The 25,263-nt window shown below is 47.6% G+C and overlaps 1 protein-coding gene across 2 annotated transcripts; it reads right to left on the reverse strand.

The window, feature by feature from the left end:
* Nucleotides 1-12,012: 12,012 nt before the first annotated feature.
* Nucleotides 12,013-25,052, reverse strand: CCIN (calicin). Of its 2 annotated transcripts, none has more exons than XM_008955254.3 (2): nucleotides 24,409-25,052; nucleotides 12,013-20,308 (listed from the first exon to the last, which is right to left on the reverse strand). In XM_008955254.3, the coding sequence occupies exons 1-2, from the start codon at nucleotides 24,519-24,521 to the stop codon at nucleotides 18,481-18,483; spliced, it is 1,941 nt and encodes a 646-aa protein (XP_008953502.1). In that variant the 5' UTR covers nucleotides 24,522-25,052; the 3' UTR covers nucleotides 12,013-18,480. The 2 variants fall into 2 exon arrangements, with proteins under 2 accessions (XP_008953502.1, XP_003829903.1); XM_003829855.4 differs by lacking the exon at nucleotides 24,409-25,052 and adding an exon at nucleotides 23,665-24,347.
* Between the last annotated feature and the right edge of the window lie 211 nt (nucleotides 25,053-25,263).

Raw genomic sequence — 25,263 nt, forward strand, 5'->3', positions numbered from 1 at the left:
TTATAAAAAACGCACATATCTTTGATGACAAAAAAAAAAGGGATAGCTATGAAGGAAAAATGAAGCAAATAAAAATTATTTAAAGCATATATTTACTTAAAGCATAATTTTAAAGTCATTTAAAGTATGAACCTTAGGAAAGTGTTGAAGAAAAACATTTAAGAAAGTTAAAATGTTAGGGTCTGCAATTGATTCTGTTTCCCCTTGTCTGTTGTTTTATGCTCATCCCTAACATACATTGGCAACAGTGCATGAAGTATTTTCACATTAGCCTTGACATAGTCTCATGAGGAAAAGAGGGGCAGGGACTACTATGAGAGAGCCCAAGGAAGACAACTTTTAGTTGCTCACAACAGTAGTAGCTCCGGAACAGACAGCATTCTTTCTGGGGAAATGCATGACTTTGGGAGAAACTCTCCTGTGATTCCCTTGCTAGAGGAGGCATTACATATTATGCAAAAGCAACAAACAAGTATACACTCAAAATTGGAGGAATAGCTGATGTGTTTACGGATGATTTCACAGAGGTGGCTTGGAGCTCAGTTTTGAAATATGGGGAACATTTAGAAGAGTCAATAATGAGGGTCTAATGTTAGTGTCATGTAAAAGTTCAGAGGTGGGAAAATGTTTGGCATGTTTTGGGGACAGTGAGTAAATTAGTTGGAGTCTGAAGAGCTCAGCAAGATGAATAATTGAAGGAAAATCTGGGGACAGATTCCGGAGCCCTGAAAGCAGTCCATGTTAAGGAATCTTAATGGCAATAAGGAACCATAGAAGGTTTCAGATAAAGGAATGTTTTGATCAACTGCTGCTTAGGAGGTTAATCGGGTCCCTGGGTGCAGGATGGATGAGGCAGAGGCTGTGGGCAGAGATGTCAGGAGTGACATGATGAAGGTCTGGGCAGGGCAGAGGTATGGAGCTGAGTGGGGAGCGTTGATGGAAAAGCGGGTCCCAGTAGGGAAGTGACTAACTTGGTGACCGACCAGAGGTACGGGCTGGGAAAAAGGCAAGGGGAAAGGATGGGGTCATAAATCATGAATCTGTGAAATTGCCAGAACCATTAGTTTGAGGGCTTTGGAGGAGCTCAGGTGATTGCTGGGAGACAGAAGATTTAGAAGATGTCCAGGAACTAGAAGTGTGTAGCCTGCCATGATCCCTGGTGGACTGAACAAAGGTGGGTGGGCAATGGGAATAAAAGACGAGACAAAAGAGTATATTTGGAAGAAGGGGTCAGGGGGCACTTTGCCTCTAGTGGACAAGGGCCCTGAGTTTTACACATCCCTCCGTATTTCTTAGGCAAAAGAGAGCGAGAAAGGGGGGGTGATTGTCGGTAATTGTCAGTTAGAGGTTTGGTTCACAGCAGGCTTGCGAGACTGCATCTTTTGAACAATAGGCGCTAGATTTCTTAGATAACTTCAAGGAGCCCTGCACCAAGGAGTGATGTCCATCAGCAAACCTTTTGGTGGCAGGTGCAGTGTGTTTGCTCACATCCTACATTCATGATAAACAGTTTGCTGTTTGATCATATAGCCTCCAGTGGAATGCTGAGTTGGTCACGATCCCTTTGGCCTTTTTGGCTCCCAACGGAAGTGTGTATAGGAGAGAGTGGGACCACAGATGGAGACTAGAGAGGGAAGGACTGAGGCCTAAATCTTGGAGGATGGCTATATGTGAAGGAGGTAGAGGGGTGGGTCAGAGAGATTGGAGAGGGTTCAGTTAGAGCTGGGTGATGGAAGTCAAGGAGAGTTTGCAGAAGGAAGGAGTGACTAGCAGAAAGGTGAAGAATGAGAGCTGAGCAGATCTCTTGGCCATCAAGTTCCCTGGTCACCTTGGTGAGAGAGATGTCAGTGAATGCCAGGAGTGGAAATCAGTTTGCACTAGGTTGAGGGATGGAAGCATAGTGGACATCTGTTGGTTCTGCCTGCCTACATCCAATTCCCTTTGTTCTGATACCAGCACTCCAATATTCCTTTGGGGAACCATTCTTCCTCATTTTCAGTTTTGTGGTTTGGATTGAGTGGACCACCCCCATGTGACCCAGGCCTGGCCAATTAGAACATCCCATTCCCTGCCCAAATGATTGGGAATGGACAAGTGAGTCAAACCAGGCTCATGAGGCTCAATTCCAGGACTGTTACTAGAATCTTAGGGAAAGAGCTAACTCTTTCTGCTGGAGCTGACAAGCAGGCAAAGTGTAAGCTTAGAGCTTCTTGTGGTCATCTTGTCATCAAGAGGAGAGATTGAGAATGAGAATGAGGTCAACATGGAGGAATGCAGAGAGTGAGAAAGACAACTTCCTGTTGGTATCATTGAGGACCTGGATTCAGCCATGCTTGAAGTGAAAGATCTACTTCTGTACTTTTTGGCTCTGTGAACAAATAAATTCTATTTTTTTTCCCCTTAAGACAATTTTGAGTTGTGTTTCTGTCATAAAGAATTCTGCCTAATCCAGGCCAGGCACAGTGGCTCACGCCTATAATCCCAGCACTTTGGGAGGCCAAGGTGGGTGGACCATTTGAGGTCAGGAGTTCGAGACCAGCTTGGACAACATTGTGAGACCCCGTCTCCACTAAAAATACAAAAATTAGCCAGGCATGGTAGTGTGCACCTGTAATTCCAGCTACTCAGGAGGCTGAGGTAGGAGAATCGCTTGAACCCAGGAGGCGGAGGTTGCAGTGAGCCGAGATCACGCTGCTGCACTCCAGCCTGGGCAACAGTGTGAGACTCTGTCTCAAAAAAAAAAAAAAGAATTTTGCCTAATATAGAATGAGAAGTGAGGGCAAATTTAAATGTAGAAGACATTAGAAAACTTTGCAGCCGGGCACCGTGGCTCACACCTGTAATCCCAACACTTTGGGAGGCCGAGGAGGGTGGATCATCTGAGGTCAGGGGTTCGAGACCAGCCTGACCAACATAAAGAAACCCCGTCTCTACTAAAAATACAAAATTAGCTGGGCGTGGTGGCACATGCCTGTAATCCCAGCTAACTTGGGAGGCTGAGGCAGGAGAATCACTTGAACCCAGGAGGCGGAGGTTTGCGGTGAGCCGAGATCACGCCATTGCACTCCAGTCTGGGCAACAAGAGTGAAACTCCGTCTCAAAAAAAAAAAAAAAAAAAAAAAAAAAAAAGGTTTGCAATGAGGGCCGGGCATGGTAGCTCATGCCTATAATCCCAGCACTTTGGGAGGCTGAGGCGGGCAGATCACTTGAGGCCAGGAGTTTAAGATCAGCCTGGCCAACATGGCAAAAACTCACCTCTACTAAAAATATAAAAATTAGCCGGACATGGTGGCATGTGCCTGTAGTCCCGGCTATTGGAGAGGCTGAGGCATGAGAATTGCTTGAACCTGGGAGGTAGAGGTTGCAGTGAGCTGAGATCATCCCACTGCACTCCTGCCTGGGTACAGAGTGAGACTCCATCTCAAAAAAAAAAAAAAAAAGGAAAGGGGAAAGGAGGAAAGGAGGGACAGCTGTGGCTAGAGAGGGCTCTAAGGTTGGGGTGATGTTTAGATAGGAGAGACTTGAATGCTTGAATACATTTGTATGCCGAAGATAGAGGTTGAAGTCATAGAAGAAGGAGAGGTGGTGGAAAGGATGGGCTAAGGAGGGAGGATTTTAGAGGCAGAGACAAGGCTGAGGACAACTCTGAGGGACTCAATTGCTCCAGTAAAGTGAGAACCAGTAGAAAAGAGAGGAGAGGTTTAGAACCACCAAGGGGAAACTCAATAGATGATGGCCAAGAAAGACCTAGAAGGACTGTATTGTTCTAGTCAGGGTTCTCCAGAGAAACAGAATCAATAGAAGATGCATAATATGTATACATGTATATATATCCATATGCTGGGGAACAAAATACCATGGATTGGGTGGCTTAAACAGCAGAAATTAATTTTCTCACTGTACTAGAGGTTAGAAGTTCAAGATTAAGGTTCCAGCTGACTTGGTTCTAGTGAGGGCTCTCTTCTTGGTTTGCAGATGGCCACCTTCACTCTGTCCTCACATGGCCTTTTCTCTTATGTCTCTTATAAGGGCACTAATCATATCGGATCAAGGCTCTACCCCATATTACCTCATTTAACTTAATTAGTTCCTTAGAGGCCTCTACTCCAAATATAGCCACACTTGGGGTTAGGGCTTCAACATGAAGTTCTGAGGGGACACAAATACATAGTCCATAGTAATGTGTATATCTCTGTGAATGTGTATATATACATGTATAATACATATATACATGTATGTATATGCATATACATGCACGCACACACATATACATATATGTATACATGTGCATATGCACACACATGCATACATACATGCATATATGTGCATGCATGTATATACATATGTATATGTGCATACACGTCTATATACACATGCATGTACATGTATGCATGCATGCATATACATGCATACATACGTGTATGCGTGCATTCATACATATATACACGTATGCATGCATGCATACATATATACACATGTATACATACATGCATATACACATACACACATATGTATATACATGCACATACACATGTATATATACATACACATGCATACACGTATGTATATACATACACATACGTACACATATGTATCTATACATACACATAGGTACATATATGTATATATACATACATAGAGACTGAGAGTGAGACAGATAAACAGGGGCACAGACACAGAGATTTGTTTCAAGGAATTGACTCACATGATTGTGGAGCCTGGCAAGTCCAGAATCTGCAGGGTGGGCCAGCAGGCTGAAGTCCCAGGAAAGAGTCGATGTTGCAGTTCAAGTCTGAAAGCAGTCATCTGGCAGAATTCATTCTTTTACAGGGAAGTCAGTCTTTTTTTTTTCTTTCTTTCTTTTTTTAAATTAAAGTCTTTGGCTGGGTGTGGTGGCTCACGCCTGTAATCCCAGCACTTTGGGAGGCCGAGGTGGGTGGATCACCTGAGGTCAGGAGTTTGAGGCCAGCCTGGGAAACATGGGGAAACCATGTCTCTACTAAAAATACAAAAATTAGCCGAGCATGATGGTGGGCACCTGTGATCCCAGCGACTTGAGAGGCTGAGGCTCAAGAATCGCTTGAACCCAGGAGGCGGAGTTTCAGTGAGCCGAGATCACACTATTGTGACAGAGTGAGACTCCGTCTCAAAAGAAAAAAAAAAGCCTTTGACTGATTGGATGAGTCCCGCTTACATTACAGAGGAAGAACTGCTTTACTCAGAGTTTACTGATTTAAATGTTAATCTGAAAAAAAACTTCAGCCAGACGTGATGGTTCACGCCTGTAATCCCAGCACTTTGGGAGGCTGAGGCGGGCAGATCACTTGAGGTCAGGAGTTCGAGACCAGCCTGATCAATATGGTGAAATCTGTCTCTACTAAAAATACAAAAGTTAGTTGGGCGTGGTGGTGGGCCCCTATAATCCCAGCTGCTTGGGAGGCTGAGGCAGGAGAATCGCTTGAACCTGGGAAGCAGAGGTTGCAGTGAGCCGAGACCATGCCATTGCACTCCAGCTTGGGCAACAAGAACCAAACTCTGTCTCAAAAAAAAATTAGCCAGGCATGGTGGTGAGTGCCTGTAATCCCAGCTACTCAGGAGGCTGAGGCAGGGAGAAATGCTTGAACCCGGGAGGTGGAGGTTGCAGTGAGCCGAGATCGTGCCACTGCACTCCAGCCTGGGCAACAGAGCGAGAGTCCGTCTCATAAATAAATAAATAAATAAATAAAACAAACAAACTTCATAGGAACATCTAGAATAATGTTTAAAATTTTTAAATTTTTGGCCAGCTGCGGTGGCCCATGCCTGTAATCCCAGCACTTTGGGAGGCCGAGGCAGGTGGATCACATGACGTCAGGAGTTCGAGACCAGCCTAACCAATATGGTGAAACCCCGTCTCTACTAAAAACACAAAAATTAGCTGGGCATGGTGGTGTGCACCTGTAGTCCCAGCTACTTAGGAGGCTAAGGCAGGAGAATCGCTTGAACCTGGGAGGCGGGGGTTGAAGTGAGCTGAGATCACACCACTACACTCCAGCCTGAGCAATAGAGCGAGATTCTGTCTCAAAAGTAAAAATAAATAAGTAAAATTTTTAAATTTTTTGTTTTAATTTATTTGTATTTATTTATCTATTTATTTTTATTATTATTATATTTTTTTGAGACAGAGTCTTGCTTTGTCACCCAGGCTGGAGTGCAGTGGTGCGATCTGGGCTTACTGCCAGCTCTGCCTCCTGTGTTCAGCCATTCTCCCACCTCAGCCTCCCGAGTAGCTGGGATTACAGGCGCCTGCCACCACGCCCGGCTAATTTTGTTTTTGTATTTTTAGTAGAGACGGGGTTTCACCGTGTTAGCCAGGATGGTCTCGATCTCCTGACCTCGTGATCCGCCCGCCTCGGCCTCCCAAAGTGCTGGGATTACAGGCGTGAGCCACCGCGCCTGGCCTGTATTTATTTTTAATTTTTGTGAGTACATACTAGATGTGCTTATTTATGGGTACGGGAGATGTTTTGATACAGGCATGCAATACATACTAATCACATCAGGGTAAATGGGGTATCCATCCCCACAAGCATTTATCCTTTGTGTTATAAACAATCCAGTTATACTGTTATTTATTTATTTTTTTTTTTTGAGACGGAGTCTCGCTCTGTCGCCCAGGCTGGAGTGCAGTGGCGCAATCTCGGCTCACTGCAAGCTCCGCCTCCCGGGTTCACGCCATTCTCCTGCCTCAGCCTCTCCGAGTAGCTGGGACTACAGGCGCCCGCCACCACGCCCGGCTAATTTTTTGTATTTTTAGTAGAGACGGGGTTTCACCATGGTCTCGATCTCCTGACCTCGTGATCCGCCCGCCTCGGCCTCCCAAAGTGCTGGGATTACAAGTGTGAGCCACCGCGCCCAGCACTTTTGGTTATTTTTAAATGTACTATGAAATTATTTTTGACTGTAGTCACACTGTTGTGCTAGCAAATACTAGGTCTTATTCATTCTTTTTTTATTTAATTAAAAATAGAGATGAGGTCTCCCTATGTTGCCCAGGCTGGTCTCAAACTCCTGGGCTCAAGCCATCCTCTCCCCTTGGCCTCCCAGAGTGCTGGGATTACAGATGTGAGTCACCACACCTGGCCTACTCATTCTACCTTTTCCGTACCCATTAACCGTTCACACTTCCTCCCTTCCTCCTCCCCCTATTCCCAGTCTCTGGTAATCATCCTTCTCCTGTCTATCTCCATGATTTTTAGCTCCCACAAATAAGAAACAACATGCTGTTTGTATTTCATTTCATTTCTTTTTTTTTTTTTTGAGACAGAGTCTTACTCTGTCGCCCAGGCTGGAGTACAGTGTCTCAATCTTGGCTCACTGCAAACTCCGCCTCCTGGGTTCGAGCAATTTCCCTGCCTCAGCCTCTTGAGTAGCTGGGATTACAGGCATGCACTGCCATACCTGGGTAATTTTTGTATTTTTAGTATAGACAGGGTTTCATCATTTTGGCCAGGCTGGTCTTGAACTCCTGACCTCAGGTGATCCACCTGCCTCAGTCTCCCAAAGTGCTAGAATTACAGGCGTGAGCCACCGCGCCCAGCCCAAAGTTTGTATTTCTGTGCCTGCCTTATTTCACTTAACATAATGACCTCCAGCTCCATCTACGTTGTTGTAAATGACAGGATCAATTTCTTTTTTTTATGGTGAATAGTATTCCATTGTGCATACGTACCACATTCCCTTTATCCATTTGTCAGTTGATGGACACTTAGGTTGCTTCCAAATCTTGGCTATTGTGAATAACGCTGCCATAAACAGGAGTGCAGATATTTTTTTATCTACTGATTTCCTTTCTTTTGGGTATATATCTAGGAGTGGAACTGCTGGATCATATGGTAGCTCTTTTTTTGGTTTTTTGAGGAACCTCCCAAGTGTTGTCTATAGAGATTGTACTAATTTACATTCCCACCAACAGTGTATGAGGGTTCCCTTTTTCTCCACATCCTCACCAGCATTTGTTTTTGCCTGTCTTTTGGATAAAAGCCATTTTAATTAGGAATGAGATGATATCTCACTGTAGTTTTGATTTGTATTTCTCTGGTGATCAATGATATTAAGCACCTTTTCATATACCTGTTTCCCATTTACATGTCTTCTTCTTTTTTTTTTTTTTCTCAGACAGAGTCTTACACTGTTGCCCAGGGGCTGGGGTGAAGTGGTGTGATCTCCGCTCACTACAACCTCCACTTCCCAGGTTCAAGCAATTCTCCTGCCTCAGCGTCCTGAGCAGCTGGGATTACAGGTACCCGCCACCATGCCCGGCTAATTTTTTGTATTTTTAGTAGAACGGTGTTTCACTATGTTGACCAGGCTGGTCTTGAACTCCTGACCTCGTGATCCACCTGCCTCAGCCTCCCAAAGTGCTGGGATTATAGGCGTGACCCACCGCGCCCAGCCTGCATGTCTTCTTTTGAGAAATGTCTATTTGGATCTTTTGCCCATTTTTAATTGATTAGATTTTTTTTCCTATAGAGTTGTTTGAGTTTCTTATATATTCTCCTTAGTCCCTTGTCAGATGGGTAGTTCTGCAAATATTTTATCCCATTCTGTGAGTTGTCTTTTCACTTTGCTTTGTTGTTTCCTTTGCTGTGCAGAAGCTTTTTAATTTGATGTGTCCATTTTTGCTTTGGTTGCTTGTGCTTGTGGGCTTTTACTCAAGAAATCTTTGCCCAGTCCAGTGTCCTGTAGAGTTTCCCCAGTGTTTTCTTGTATTAATTTCATAGTTTGAGGTCTCAGATTTAAGTCTTTCGTCCATTTTGATTTGATTTTTATATATGATGAGAGATGGGGATCTAGTTTCATTCTTCTGCATATGGATATCCAGTTTTCCTAGCAGTATTTATTAAAGAGACCATACTTTCTCCAATGTATGTTCTTGGCACTTTTGTCAAAAATGAGTTTACTGCAGATGTATGAATTTATTTCTGGGTTCTCTATTCTGTTCCACTGGTCTATGTGTCTGTTTTAATGCCAGTACCATCCATTTTGGTCACATTTGGTTATAGTGTATGCTGAGACCAGCTCGGTTGGGGAGACCCTAACCCAGCGGTGCTACAGGAATTAAAGACACACACACACACAAATATAGAGGTGTGAAGTGGGAAATCAGGGGTCTCACAGCCTTCAGAGCTGAGAGCCCTGAACAGAGATTTACCCACATATTTATTAACAGCAAAAGAGTCATTAGCATTGTTTCTATAGATATTAAATTAACTAAAGTATCCCTTATGGGAAACGAAGGGATGGACCAAATTAAAGGAATAGGTTGGGCTAGTTAACTGCAGCAGGAGCATGTCCTTAAGGCACAGATCGCTCATGCTGTTGTTTGTGGCTTAAGAATGCCTTTAAGCAGTTTTCCACCCTGGGCAGACCAGGTGTTCCTTGCCCTCATTCCCGTAAACCCACAACCTTCCAGTGTGGGCGTTAGGGCCGTTATGAACATGTTACAGTGCTGCAGAGATTTTGTTTATGGCCAGTTTTGGGGCCAGTTTATGGCCAGATTTTGGGCGGCCTGCTCCCAACAAGTGTAGATGAAGTCCAATGTTTGTTGATTGGCTTTCTGTCTGGAAGATAGGTCTGGTGCTAAAAGTGGGGTGTTGAAGTCACCAGCTCTTATTATATTGGGGTCTGTCACTCTCTTTAACACGAGTAAATTGGTTTGTATTAATTTTGTCTGGGTCCTCCTGTGTTAGGTGCATACATATTTGCAATTGTTATATCCTCTTACTGAATTGACCCATTTATCATTATATAATGGCCTTCTTTGTCTCTTCTTATAGTTTTTGTCTTGAAATCTATTTTGTCTAAGTATAGCTACTCCTGCTCTTTTCTGGGTTTCCATTGTCATGGAATATCTTTTTCCATCCCTTTATTTTCAGTCTATGTGTGTCTTTTTTTTTTTTTAGATGGATTCTCACTCTGTTGCCCAGGCTGGAATGTGCAGTAGCATGATCTTGGCTCACTGCAACCTCTGCCTCCCAGGCTCAACCAATTCTCATGCCTCAGCCTCCCGAGTACCTAGGATTACAGGCATGCGCCACCGTGCCTGGCTAATTTTTTATATTTTTAGTAGAGATGGGGTTTCACCATGCTGGCCAGGTCTCAAACTCCTGACCTCAAGCAGTCTGCCTGCCTCGGCCTCTCAAAGTGCTGGAATTACAGGCGTGAGCCACCGCACCTGGCCCACTCTAAGTCTTTTGATTGGTGATAGGGTTTGGCTCTGCGTCCCCACCCAAATCTCATGTTGAATTGTGATCCCCACATGTTGGAGGAGAGGCCCGGTGTGAGGTGATTGGATCAAGGGGTGAACTTCCCCCTTGCTGTTCTCATGATAGTGAATGAGTTCTTATTAGATGGTTGCTTTAAAAGTGTGCAGCACCTCCCACTTTGTTCTTTCTCTTCCTCCTGCTCCACCGTGGTAAGAAGTGCTTGTTTCCCTTTCACCTTCTGCCATAATTCTAAGTTTCCTGAGGCTTCCCAGACATGCTTCCTGTACAGCCTGAGGAACTGTGAGTCAATTAAACCTATTTTCTTCATAAACTATCCAGTTTCAGGTAGATCTTTATAGCAGTATGAGGACAGACTAACAAAATTGGTGAGTTTGGTCCCTTAACATTCAATGTTATACCAGGCACGGTGGCTCACGCCTGTAATCCCAGCACTTTGGGAGGCTGAGGTGGGTGGATCTTGAGGGCAGGAGATCAAGACCATCCTGGCTAACACGGTGAAACCCTGTCTCTACTAAAAATACAAAAAATTGCCAGGCGTGGTGGCAGGGGCCTGAAGTCCCAGCTACTCAGGAGACTGAGGCAAGAGAACCATTTGAACCTGGGAGGCGGAGGTTGCAGTGAGCTGACATCACGCCATTACACTCCAGCCTGGGCAACAGAGCCAGACTCTGTCTCAAAAAAAAAAAAAATTCAATGTTATTATTGATAAGTAAGGACTTACTCCTGCCAGTTTGTTATTTGTTTTCTGGTTGTTTTGTGGTCTTCTCTTCCTTCTTTTCTTCCTTCCTGTCTTCCTTTTACTGAAGGTAATTTTCTCTGTGGTATGATTTAATTTCTTGCTTTTTATTTTTTGTGTATCTGTTGTATGTTTTCTGATTTCATATTATCCTGAGGCTTGCAAATACTTTTAACCCATTATTTTAAGCTGATAACAACTCAACACTGTTTGCATAAACAAATAAACTTACAAGCAAAAAGAAAACTAGTAACTCTAACTTTGTCCCTCTGCTTTTTTTTTTTTTGAGACAGAGTCTCAGTCTATCGCCCAGGCTGGAGTGCCAGTGGCACAATCTTGGCTCACTGCAACCTCTGTCTCCTGGGTTCAAGTGATTCTTCTGCCTCAGCCTCCCAAGTAGCTGAGATTACAGGCGTGTGCCACCACACCCAGCTAATTTTTGCATTTTTGGTAGAGATGGGGTTTTCACCATATTGTCCAGATTGGTCTCGAACTCCTGACCTCAGGCAATCTGCCCACCTCAGCCTCCCAAAGTGCTGGGATTACAGGCATGAGCCACCACGCCCGGCCTGTCCCTCTGGTTTTTAACTTTTTTTTTTTTTTTTTGAGACAGGGTCTTGCTTTGTCCACTCAAGCTGGAGTGCAGTGGCAGCTGGGACTACAGGTGTGCACCACAACGCCCAACTAAGTTTTGCATTTTTAGTAGAGATGGGGTTTCACCATGTTGGCCAAGCTGGTCTCAAACTCCTGACCTCAAGTGATCTGCCTGCCTTGGCCTCCCAAAGTGCTGGGATTACAGGCGTGAGCCTCTGCGCCCGGCCAATAGTCTGTCTTTTTCCTGTATACTTACTATTACCAGTGAGTTTTGCATCTTCAGGTGATTTCTTTTTGCTCATTAACATCCTTTTCTTTCTGACTGAAGTATTCCCTTTAGCATTTCTTGTAGGAAAGGTCTGGTGTTGATGAAATCTCTCAGCTGTTGTTTGTTTTGGAAAGTATTTCTTTTCCTTTTCTTTTTTTTTTTTTTTTTTTTTTTGGGACAGAGTCTCATTCTGTCGCCCGGACTGGAGTGTATTGATGTGATCTCTGCTCACTGCAACCTCTGCCCTCCGGGTTCAAATGATTCTCCTGCCTCAGCCTCCTGAGTAGCTAGGACTCACAGGCATGAGCCACTGCACCCAGCCTTTTTGGGAAAGTATTTCTCCTTCATGTTTGAAGGCTATTTTCTCCAGACATACTATTCTAGGGTAATTTTTGTTTTCCCCTTCAGCACTTTAAATATGTCATGCCACTCTTTCCTGGCCTATAATGTTTCCACTGAAAAATCTGCTGCCAGAAGTATTGGAGCTCCCTTGTATGTTATTTGTTTGTTTTCTCTTGATGCTTTTAGTATCCTTTCTTTGTCCTTGACCTTTGAGAGTTGGATTATTAAGTGCCTTGAGGTAGTTTTCTTCAGGTTAAATCTGCTTGGTATTCTATAACCTTCTTATAGTTGCATATTGATATTCTCTAGGTTTGGGAAATTCTCTGTTATTATCCCTTTGAATAAACTTTCTACTTCTATCTCTCTCTACCTCCTCTTTAAGGCCAATAACTGTTAGATTTGCCCTTTTGAGGCAATTTTCTAGATCTTGTAGGTGTGCTTCTTTTTTTGTTGTTGTTTGTTTGAGATGGAGTTTCACTCTGCCACCTAGTCTGGAGTGCAGTGGTGCGATCTTGACTCACTGCAATCTCCGCCTCCCAGGTTCAAGTGATTCTCCTGCCTCGGCCTCCTGAGTAGCTGGGATTATAGGCATGCACTACCACACCTGGCTAAGTTTTGTATTTTTAGTAGAGACAAGATTTCACCATGTTGGCCAGGCTGGTCTCGAACTCCTGACCTTAGGTGATCTGCTCACCTCAGCTTCCCAAAATGTTGGGATTAGAGGCGTCAGCCACCGTGCCCAGCTGTGCTTCATTTTTATTCCTTTTTTTTGCCTTCTCTGACTGTATATTTTCTTTTCTTTTTTTTGAGACAGTCTCTTTCTCGCCCAGGCTGGAATGCAGTGGTGCAATCTCGGCTCATTGCAAACTGCCTCCCTGGTTGAAGTGATTCTCATGCCTTAGCCTCCTGAGTAGCTGGGACTACAGACGTGCACCACCATGCCCGGCTAATTTTTCTGTATTTTTAGTAGAGATGGGGTTTTGCCATGTTGGCCAGGCTGGTCTCAAACTCCTGGCCTCAAGTGATCCACCTGCCTCGGCCTCCCAAAGTGCTGGGATTACAGGCATGAGCCACCATGCCCAGCCAAGTTTTAATTATTCTTATAATTTATTTATAATATTTATTTTAATTATTCTTACTTTATAATTTCTTATTATAAAAGCAGAAATTCTGAAGTTGAAAAATGCAACTGACAACTTAAGGACGCATCAGAGTCTATTAATAGCAGAATTGATCAAGCAGAATTAGTGAGCTTCAAGACAAGTTATTTGAAAATACAGAGGCTGGGTGCAGTGGCCCATGCCTATAATCCAGCACTTTGGGAGGCCAAGGCAGGCAGATCACTTGAGGCCAGGAGTTTGAGACCAGCCTGGCCAACATGGCGAAACCCCGTCTCTACTAAAAATACAAAAAAATTAGCCAAGCGTGGTTGTGGGTGCCTGTAATCCCAGCTACTCAGGAGGCTGAGGCAAGAGAATTGCTTGAGTCGGGAGGTGGAGGCTGCAGTGAGCCGAGATTGTGCCACTGCACTCCAGCCTGGGCAACAAGAAACAAGAGCAAAACTCCGTCTTAAAAGAAAAAAAAAAAAAGAATAATTAAAACTTCTTTTAGGGCCTGGCGCGGTGGCTCATGCCTGTAATCCCAGCACTGTGGGAGGCGAGGCAAGCAGATCACCTGAGGTTGGGGGTTCAAGACCAACCTGACCAAAGATGAAGAAACACCGTCTCTACTAAAAATACAAAATTAGCTGGGTCTGCTCGCGCATACCTATAATCCCAGCTACTCAGGAGGCTGAGGCAGGAGAATCGCTTGAACCCAGGAGGGAGAGGTTGCGGTGAGCTGAGATCACACCATTTAGATCAGCTTGTTGCTTGGGCATGGGCAGCTTAGCCAATGAGAGCGAAACTCCGTCTCAAAAAAAAAAAAAACAACTTCTTTTAAATTATTTCGGTCTCTTTGTTAAATTTATCTGATAGAATTCTGAATTCCTTCTCTGTGTTATCTTAAATTTTGTTGAGTTTCCTCAAAACAGCTATTTTGAATTCTCTGTCTGAAAGGTCACATATCTCTGTTTCTCCAGGATTGGTCCCTGGTGCCTTAATGTTTGTTTGATGAGGTCATGTTTTCTTGGATGGTCTTGATGCTTATGGATATTTGTCAGTGTTTGGGCATTGAAGGGTTAGGTATTTACTGTAGTGTTTGCAGTCTGGGGTTGTTTGAACCCGTTCTTCTTGGGAAGGCTTTCCAAGTATTTGAAAGGACTTGGGTGTTGTGATCTAAGCCACATCTGCATTAGGGTGCACCCTACGCCCAGTAATGCTGCTCATTACCACCTTGGTGGTCCTGGATAAGATCTAAAAGAATTCTCTGGATTACTAGGCAGGGGCTCTTGTTCTCTTCCCCTACCTTCCCCCAAACATATGGAGTCTCTCTCTGTGTGTTGAGCCGCCTGGAGCTGGGGTGGAGTGACACAAGCATCTCTGTGGCCACCATCACTGGAAGTGCTCTGGGTCAACCTGAAGTCAGCACAGCCCTGGGGCTTACCCAAGGCCCTCTGTAACCACTACCAAGCTACTGCCTTATGTTCAAGGCCCTAGGGCTCTTCAATCAGCAGGTTGTAAAGCCAGTCAGGCTTCTGTCCTTCCCTTCAGGGCAGCGAGTTCCCGCAGGCCCTGGGTAGATCCAGAGAGGTGTCCTATTGCACTGCTGCTGAGCCGTCACACAGTTCTTCCCACTCTTCCCTCCCCTTTCCATAAGCAGAGGAGCCTCAACCCATAGCCACCACCAGAAGCCCACAGGAAGTACTGCCAGTCTACCACTGATGTTCAGGTAAGACCCAAGTGCTCTTTTTTTTTTATTTATTTACTTATTTTTTGAGACAGAGTCTGTCTCTTTTCCTCAGGCTGGAGTGATCTCAGCTCACTGCAACCCCTGCCTCCCGCGTTCAAGCGACTCTCTTGCCTAAGCCTCCGGAGTAGCTGGGATTATAGGCACATGCCACCACACACAGTTAATTTTTGTATTTTCAGTAGAGACAGGGTTTCATGATGTTGCCCAGGCTGGTCTTGAACTTCTGACCTCAAGTGATCCACCCACCTCGGACTCCCAAAGTGCTGGGATTACAGGCGTGAGCCACTGCACCTGGGCCCAAGTGCTCTTCAGTCAGCTGTGGTGAATGCTGCCAGGCCTGGCCTGGACTCACCCTTCAGGGCAGTGGGCTTCCCTCTGGCCCAGTGTAGGTTCAGAAATGACATTTAAGAGCCAAGACTTGGAATTGGGGAACCTAAGAGCCTGCTTGGTGCTCTACCCCACTGTGGCCAAGCTGGTACCTAAGGTGCAAAACAAAGTCCCCTTTACTTTTTCTTCTGCTTTTCTCAAGCAGAAGGAATCTCTCCCTGAGGTCACCACAGCTGGGAATGTGCTGGGTCTCACCTGGAGCCAGTACGTCTCTGAGTCTCACCCTAGGCTCACAGCTTACTACCTGGGTATCGCTGCTGGTTTTTCAGGGCCCAAGGGCTCTTTAATCAGCAGGTGATGAATCCTGCCTGGATTGGATTCTTCCCTTCAAGGCAGCAGGTTCCCTTCTGGCCCAGGGTGTGTCTAGAAATGTGTAGGGACTAGGGCCTGGAATAGAGGCTTTCTGACTCTGACTAGTGCCCTATCCTACTGTGGCTGAGCTGATATCCAAGATGCAAGACAGAGTCCCCTTTAGTTTTCCCTCCTGTCCCCAAGCAGAAGGAAGAGGTTTCTTTTGTAGCTGTGAGCTGTCCTGCCTGTGGTTGGAGAAGGGGTGATGCAAGCACTCCCTTAGCCAGCTGGCTGGTATCTCAGTAGGTTGCATGCCCCCCAAGTCCAATGTCTCTGAGCCCAGTTCAGCACCAGGACTTGCCTAGGAATTGTAATCCTTGTGGCCTTCAAGTTCACTCAGGGCCCCGTCTCTACTTAAATACAAAAATTAACTGGGCGTGATGGCGCATGCCTGTAATCCCAGCTATTGGGGAGGCTGAAGCAGGAGAATGACTTGAACCCAGGAGGTGGAGGTTGCAGTGAGCTGATTGTGCCACTGCACTCCAGCCTGGGTGACAGAGCAAGACTCTGTCTCAAAAAAAAAAAAAAAGAAATTAACCATCACAAAAATGATTTCATTTTAGACCATTTGAATGCATAGTGAGCTCTGCCAACAGTTCTGAGACTCCGAGAACAGAAAAAGTCCAAGCGGTGAAGGTCTGGGATTGGAAAGGAGCCTAGCCAGGACTTCCAGGACAGTAGAGGCCAAGGGAGAGAACAGTGTGAGGCGAGCCCCTGGCCTGGGTGGGGTGACAGGGATGGGGAGAGCACTTGACAGCCTATCAGGAAAGAGCCCTGGATTCTCGGGGAGACAGAGATTAACCTGTGTAGAATTCCTCCTCAGCACTCTCCCAGGGCAGATCAAGGGCCACACAATTATTTCTGAAGGGTACTGGGTGAGAGAGTAAGACAGAGTTCCCACCTTTTAAAGTAACAAATGCTGGGCACAGTGACTCACGCCTGTAATCCCAGCACTTTGGGAGACCGAGGTGGGAGGATTGCTTGAGCCCTGGAGTTCAAGACCAGCCTGGGAAACAAAGTGAGACCACATCACTACAAAAAATTTAAAAACAACAACAACAAAAAAACTACCCAGGTGTGGTGGCAAGCACCTGTAGTCCCAGCTACTCAGTAGGCCGAGGCGGGAGGATCCCTTGAGCCCAGGAGTTTGAGGTTGCAGTGAGCTATGATTGCACCACTGCAGTCCAGCCTGGATGACAAAGTGAGATCCCATCTCAACAACAACATCAAAAGAGCAAAAATTGATCTTAGCTAGGAGAAAGGCAAGAATAAATCCTTATAAATTACTCTATGATAGATGCTGGCGGTGATAGGGGATAGGGAAGTGGCCAGGGCAGCAGAGGGCAAGCACTGAAAAGATAGAAGGGACGCTAGTCATATGTGGTTGTGAAGCCCCAGAAAAGTGATTTTTGTTGGGACCCTAAAGGGCTACACACTAAGAATAAAGGTGGAAATAGTCTAAAGCCTAAATTTGAATCATATAATGCCTTGATTGAATTAAAGCGATCCAGGCTTTCTAGCACCCTTAGTCTAGCTGCTTGCCAAATGCAAAAGTAGATTCTGTTTTTGTTTTTTTTTTTTTTTTGAGACGGAGTGTCACTCTTGTCGCCCAGACTGGAGTGCAGTGGCGTTATCTCGGCTCACTGCAAGCTCTGCCTCCCAAGTTCAAGAGATTTTCCTGCCTCAGCCTCCCGAGTAGCTGGGATTACAGGCATGTGCCACCACGCCTCGCTAATTTTGTATTTTTAGTAGAGACAGGGTTTCACCATGTTGGTCAGGCTGGCTGGTCTCAAACTCCTGACCTCGGGTGATCCACCTGCCTCGGCCTCCCAAAGTGCTGGGATTACAGGCGTGAGCAACCACCCCTGGCCTTATTTTTTTTTATATACTAGAAACGGGATCTCACTTTATTGCTTAGGCTGGTCTCAAACTCCTGGGCTCAGGTGATCCTTCTGCCTCAGCCTTCTGAAGTGTTGGCATTACAGGCATGAGCCACTGTGCCCGGCCAGGATATGTTTCTTTCTTTTCCCTTTACTCGCCTCTCTTTTATCCCCAGTCTCTCAGACTCATATTCCTGGAGAAAGTTCTCAATGTACTTGGCTTAGTAGAAACAATTGTAAGGAACCTCCAGCTTTCCCACAAATGAGACACAAACTACCGTAGCTGCATGGGCAAACACAGAAGCTAAGTAACCTTGCCTCCCCTGTTCCTTCTGCCTTCTTTTCTGAGTCTTACCCAGGTCACCTTCTCCTTCCTGGCCATGAGATTCCTCTCTCAGACCTGGGACGGGTCCTCCCCTGCTTTTGGGAAAGACCGGAGGGAAGCAGGTGCTGGAGGAGCTTGATGCTTCACAGCTCTGAGTGGATGTTTACCTGCCAATCTAGCAGATGCCTGAGAGGTGACCACAGGGGTACAGAATAGGGGACAGACATCGCCTTGGCCAGTGCCTGGGAGGGGCTTCAATTCCACCCACCAGGGGTTCCTTTCCAGCCCCTGTTGGATACCTCCAATGACATAGTGGCCCTGAGTTTCCACCCACTGGGAGCAGCCCTCCCCTAGGATCTCCACCTTCAGGGCCAAGCATGGACTGGAACACTAAGAAGGAAACAACAGGCCATCTTCCTCTCTTTCTCTCATTAAATTGTGAATAATAATGCATTTACTTATTCTCCCACTTAAAATGTTTAAATCCTTTGAAGAATCTTGCAAGGTAGCTTGGCTAGACAGCAGGCAGGACAGTCCAGTGCCTCTGGTGGGGGAGCCAGGGTCTTCCACTTGCCTGTCTTTTGGTCCAGCAAGAAGGCATTTGGATTGATGGTGTAGTCCTTTGTCTGGACATCGCTGGCAGTGGTGACACCCCCACATACAAACACCTTGCTGTCTCCAATGGAGCATATAGCATGGGACACATCCAAGGGGCAGCTGTTGGGCAAGACAGGCACTGAGGTGGTCGTCTTGCTTGCCTTCACCTTCTGCAGATTGATTTCCACACTCTGCCGGTGGCTGTGCACGCAGAGGATGTTGTCCTGTTGGAAAGAGAGCAGGGGCCGATGGTTGAACTCAATGGGGAAGGTGATACACTGGACCACGTCCCCAGTGCTGGTGTCAAAGCAGTCCACTACCCCGACCCGGGAGATATAACCTTTCACCAAGCACCGTCCAGTGACAATGTACAGATGCCTGTCTCCTTTAGTGATCACGGCGGTGCCATCCATGGGGATGCTCATCTTTCCTGCCAGGCACCAGACTTCCTTCCGCTCATCATAGCGATAGATGTTGGAGACATACCGCCTTGGGGCAATGCTCCCGCCCACTGAGTACACTGTCCCCCCACAGGTCACCATGGTGTGGAAGACAAGCCCGATGGGCAGGTCAGGCAACTTGGTCCAGGAGTTGTCATCCATGTCATACCGCCAGGCTGTCTTCAGCCCTGAAATCTGCTCAGTGGTGCCACCAGAGATGTAGATGTAGCGACCAGCAGAGGTGGCACTAAGTGCTGCTGCCCGATAGGGCATGTCTGAGAGCTTCATCCACAGGTTCTCCTGGATGATATAGGCAAACACTCCATCATTGAACTGGCCGTGGGCCTTCTGGCCACCGAGGATGACCACGGAATCAAGCAGGGCCCCTTTCCGCTGGTAGACCAGCAGGCTGCATGGCCGCTCCTGCTTGCGGTCCATCAGGACATTCTCAATCAGAGTTGTATGGGATGAGGTGTTCTCCATGCCCACCAGCTTGTTGCTGGCAAACACCAGCGTCTTATTGGAGACAGCATTGAGATTGATGTAATTGAAGAACTTCTTGAAATACTTCTCCCGATCCTCCTTCCGGAAGTACACCCAATTGATGAGTGCACTGAGCGCCTGGTCTTCATTGAGCACGTGAAGGTTTTCATCACGGAGCAGGCGGCCAAAGATAACAGGTGGACAGCGCATGAAGTGCATGGAGCCCTCAGGACTGGCCCAGTAGTGGAAGTTGTCCCGAATGCCAGAGTAAGCTACGTCTGATACCTCTTTGAGCTCAAACAGCTCAGCCAAGAAGAGGTAGCGCAAGCAGTTGGCACGGCAGATGGACTTAATAAGGAAGTCGTTACAGTGAACTCGAAGGCGTGGTGTGTTGAAATACTGAGCCCCACGAAGCAGCTCCTCCACATTTTGCTCGGAGATCACCACCTTGCCGCTATAGAAGTAGTCCAGAAGCTGGTCCACTGTGACCGGGCTCAGGTAACTGGTGTCAATGGTGATGAAAAGCTCATCAGCGGTCTTCATGTCATTGCTGGAGATGAGGCTCCTCACCAGTGGGGAGACAGCAGCCAGCACATTGCGATGTGCAAAGAAGACGTGGTTGTCCACGCTCAGGGCCATGTCCCAGTACTCTTTGCGTTTCCTCTGTCTGTTCAGGTTCTGCAGCATGAAGCTATTGTAGTTTTTCTCCGTGAATTCCAATTTCATGGTGCTTCTTGTCAGCTGAAACAGATCAGCAGCAGGTACTGGAGAGCAGACTTTCTCAGGCCTGTGGGATCAGATTGATGGTTGTTTGCAGAGCGGTTGACCAGGGAGAAGAGAGGGTGGAAGAGAGGATGATGTCATAGAGTGGATCAGGTCATCACAATGCAGGCCTCCCTGAGGCCTGTCTCAGAGGCACTGGGCCTTCCTCCCCTCTGATCTCTCCAACCTGCCAAGGCCACATACCCTAGCAGGACCTAAAGCCCTGGGCCCAGAGCTCAGGAGGAACCTCAGGGATGGGCGGCAACTTCCACCTGGGACTTTCAAACCGTAGTTAAAGGCTTCTGGAATATCAGAGCCAGTCTGGGTGGGGCAGTGGGGAGCAGTTTGTGTAGGAGAGATAAGGGGAGGTGGGGAAAGGGAAGAGATTATCAGACCTAGAAGAATCCTCCCATTTTGAGGGAAACTGAGGCCCAGAGAAGAGAAGGCACTTGCCCAAAATCACATAGCCAGTTGGAAGCCGAGCAGGGCCCAGAACCTGGGTAACCTGGCATTCTTCCTACCCTTCTGGAAGCTCCTGACTACCCAGCTTTCCCCAGTCTCTGACTCTCAACTCTCCAAGCACTCTTCCTGCCAAGGCTCCTGGGCATCAGAGAAAAGCTCTGTCCTTTGGCTTCTGACCTTGGTGGCCACAGACATCATTCTCCTTCAAAATGGAGAGGTGGAGGCCACTCCCTGGAGCAGGGATGAAGGAGTTAACCACAAACGGGGGCATGGGAGGGTCTTTAAAGACCGGATGATTTCAGCTCCTTGGCAAACTAGAATGTTCCCCCCACATTTCCAAGTGTCCAGTTGGAAAATGTTGGGGGCTTCAGTGGGTCAGCTTTCTCCATCAAAGGTGGACTTGGGCGAGTTGATCAGACTTTCTAAACCTCAGTTTCCTCCTCTGTGAGATGGAACTAATATTTGATAGTAGTACCCACTTCAAAGATTATTATGAGTTTATTTTTATTTTTTTATTTTTGAGACAGAGTCTCGCTCTGTCACCCAGGTTGGAGTGCAGTGGTGCGATCTCAGCTTGAAACCGCCTTTGCAAAATTATGACTGAGACAGTGAAAGAGATCAACTTAACTGACTCCATCTTGCTTCTAACCTCCAAGCTGTCCTTGCTCATTCCTTGGCAAAGGCTGAACTAACTTTGGGAGAAACCTATATATATAGTTTACAGTTTAAACAAAGACAGCCCTTTCCCAAAGCAGACCTCCTTCTTGCCTGGGGACTAGATTGCCTTTGTAGGACTAACATTAGCCACAAGATTAGAAATTATGGTTTAGGAGTCATGTAGCTGGAGGCTACAAGATTCTAACCCTCCCTAAACTGCTCCTAAGACCAGTGCTTGAGATTTCTTTTTTTTTTTTTTTTAGACAGTTTCGCTCTTCTTGCCCAGGCCGGAGTGCAATGGTGCGTTCTCGGCTCACCACAACCTCCAACTCCCGGGTTCAAGCGTTTCTCCTGCCTCAGCCTCCTGAGTAGCTGGGATTACAGGCATGCACCACCACACCCGGCTAATTCTGTATTTTTAGTAGAGATGGGGTTTCTCTATGTTGGTCAGGCTGGTCTCAAACTCCCGACCTCAGGTGATCCACCCGCCTCAGCCTTCCAAAGTGCTGGGATTACAGGCGTGAGCCACCGTGCCCGGCCAGTGCTTGAGATATTTTGCAGACCCTGCACTTGATGGATCAGCTGGCACCACTCAGATCAATAAACTGGCTCATCTGATCTTGTGGCCCCCAGACCCAAGAACTGACTCAGCCCAAGAAGACAGCTCCAACTCCCATGATTTCATCTCTGACCAATCAGCAGCACTCCTGGCTCACTGGCTTCCCCCTACCCACCAAGTTATCTTTAAAAACTCTGCTCCCCCAATGCTCCGGGAGACTGATTTGAGTAATAATAAAACTCCAGGCCGGGCGCGGCGCCTCATGCTTGTAATCCTAGCACTTTGGGATGCCAAGGTGGGCGGATCACCTGAGGTCATGGGTTCGAGACCAGCCTGGCCAACATGGCAAAACCCTGTCTCTACTAAAAATACAAAAATTAGTTGGGAGTGGTGGTGCATGCCTGTAATGCCTGTAATCCCAGCTACTGGGGAGACTGAGGCAGCAGAATCGCTCGAACCCAGGAGGCGGAGGTTGCAGCGTGCCCAGATCGCACCATTGCACTCCAGCCTGGGCGACAGAGTGAGACTCCGTCTCAAAAAAAAAAAAACCCCAAAAACAAAAACAAAACCCTCCAGTCTCCCGCACGGCTGGCTCTGTGTGAATTACTCTTTCTCTGTTGCAATTCCCCTGTCTTTTATTACCCACCCCCCCAACCCCCCTCACCCCCCACCCCCAGTAGCTGGGATTACAGGCGCCTGTCAACATGCCCGGCAAAGTTTTGTATTTTTAGTAGAGACGAGGTTTCACCATGTTGGCCAAGCTGGTCTCGAACCCCTGACCTCAGGTGATCCGCCCGCCTCAGCCTCTCAAAGGGTTGGGATTATAGGCGTGAACCACCGTGCCCAGCCTATTATTAGAGTTTAAATGAGAAAAGGACTGGAGAGTAGTGGGCTCGTCATAAAGCTCAGTCAATGCTAGCTGCCTTTTTCTTACTTATATTACACCAGTTCGCCCAGCGCCGGCGTTCGTGGCTGCTCCCTTCATAAAAACTTGTGGTTATCGTGGTTCTGGTTTCGCGGTAGCTGAGGAGGCTGTGGCTACCTCGCGTCTCTTCTGGGCCCGCCGCCCGAACCCAGTTCAGCCACGCGGTGGCGCTGGAGGGTCGTCCCCGCCCCCGAGCGCGCCGCCTCTGCGCCGGGCACCACCCCAACCCCTCTCCAGGATGGAAAAGAGGCGCGGGGCGTCCCCTTTTTCGCTTTGCCTCCACGCGCCACCGTGCAAAGGCGGCAGCGCCGTGCCGTCCGCCGCGACCCTGGAATTCAAACGGCAGGATCGGGGGCTCTCAGCCTTGCAGGACTCCTTAGATTTCTCCAGACACACACCTGTCCCCACTTTACAGATGGGGACGCTGAGCCCCCAACGGAGGCGCGCCCTCCAGAGGCCAGAAGACTGTCTCCGACTCCCAGTAACAGTTGGGGGTGGGGGGGGTTCCTGACCCCTGCGAGTCCTTTGCGGGGAGAGAGGAGGGTGCCCGCAGACTCGGACAGATTCCTGGCTGGCGTGGGGCTCCCGGAGTCCTGTGGGGCGTCTTGTTCGTGCAAGAAGGGGATAAGCGCCAGCTGGAGCGCCGCGGGCGGGAGGGAGGGGGAAGCAAAAGAGCCCAGTAGCCCCACCCGGACCAGCCTTTGGGAAGAGACCCCAGAGAAGGGCCTGGACTTGCATCTCGCCCAGGTATTCGCGAGAAGGTACAGAAAGGACTTACCTCTCTAATCTCCTCCAATCTGGGCCCAAGCCCCACTCTAGACCCTCGGGCCGTCCTCAGTGCCCCTCCCGGGAAATTTCAGTATCAGCCTCGGGAATCTGAGCCGTTCCAGCTCTTTCCCTCCCTGGCTTAGTCATATTCTCATTCTCATTGTCTCCCTCCCTCGTCCGTTCATTCCAGACTAGTCTTTTCCTTATTTTTAGATTTGGTAACTTGAAAATTATTTGAAAATACGCCCCCCTCCCTTTTGTTTTTGTTTTTGTTTTTTTTTGAGATGGAGTCTCGCTCTGTCCCCCAGGCTGGAGTGCAGTGGCCCGATCTCGGCTCACTCCACCTCCCGCGTTCAAGCAATTTCTTGCCTCAGCCTCCCAAGTAGCTGGGATTACAGGCGCGCGCCGCCACGCCCGGCTAACTTTTGTATTTTTAGTAGAGACGGGGTTTCACCGTCTTGGTCAGGCTGGTCTTGAACTCCTGACCTCGTGATCCACCCGCCTTGGCCTCCTAATGTATGGGATTACAGGCGTTAGCCACCGCACCTGGCCAAAAATACCCTTTTAAACTGAATCTGTCCACCTTCCCGCCCGAATGGGATAGAGAGACTCGGTCTCTTGGGATATGATACGTGCACAAAGTAAAGGACTTCTGTTTTCCCCATTGGAAGTAGACTTCAATTTCAGCCTCCTCCCCCGGAGACCAGTCTCCCTGGGAGAATAATTAAGCCCTTAATGCCTCTTCAGCCCTTACCTTCTGCAAAGCAGCAGCAACTTGGGTGAATGATGAGGCCTCTTGGTGCTGATGCCAGACACCTTCTGGCTCCCATGGACATGCAGGCTGGCAGATCTCCCCTCCTGGGACATCTTCACCCGGGAGCAGGGGGTGGGTGGGTCAGGCCCTGCTGCTTCACACCTCCTTTGTCCTCTCCCCTGCCCTCCCACCTGCAAGCTTCAGCCTTGGGAGCATTTCAGTGGAGGAGGTGGCCATGCCTGTTTGTTTTTGTTTCAGCTCCCAGAGCACCAAGGCAGGAATGAGCTCGCTCATCAGACACTTCCAGCATTAAGTTGGGTCTGGAGGTGTCATGGGGACCTGAGAGCATGGACCTAACTCCATGTGACAGACCTCGTACAGGTGGATAAATTGAAGCCCAGGGAGAGGAAGAGGCTTGCACCCAGAGAGCTGTCTTCTTCCTCTGCCCTCTGGCTACAAAGGAGAGCCGTGGCTTGGTTTGTCCTTGTTCTTTTTGGATTGTGAGGCTTGCCATCTTCAAGAAATCCTTAAAAGTGAGATTAGTGCCCACCTGCTCAGCCAGCTTTGCTGTCTGGCATTTCTTCAGCCCAGGAAAGCTCCCCGGTCCAGCTTTTTCCTCAATCCAGCCAACTGTGGAAACAAACTCCAGCCCATAGAGGCTGGCTGCCTGCTGGCTTCCACCACCTGGTTGTGTGTGTGTGTATTGGGGTGGGGGGGGGTGACCCGAGGAGCCACCAAGAAGTTCATTGGCTGGCAGCTTGCCAGGTGGGGCCAGAAAAGGATCTCAGCAGGGTCTTTTCACCCACCGTCAGCTTCCTACCAGGCGCCACATTTTCTGTTCATGGTGTCTCCCGT

The sequence above is a fragment of the Pan paniscus genome, chromosome 11 (assembly GCF_029289425.2).
Source record: "Pan paniscus chromosome 11, NHGRI_mPanPan1-v2.0_pri, whole genome shotgun sequence".
Taxonomy (NCBI): domain Eukaryota; kingdom Metazoa; phylum Chordata; class Mammalia; order Primates; family Hominidae; genus Pan; species Pan paniscus.

What these genes read in the sequence shown, in the direction of transcription:
- CCIN (XM_008955254.3), bottom strand. Translation starts at nt 24,521, where the DNA reads ATGTCCCAGGAGGGGAGATCTGCCAGCCTGCATGTCCATGGGAGCCAG. An exon ending in TTGCTGCTGCTTTGCAGAAG is followed by an intron (nt 20,309 to 24,408) that starts GTAAGGGCTGAA and finishes CTGATCCCACAG; the next exon opens with GCCTGAGAAAGTCTGCTCTC.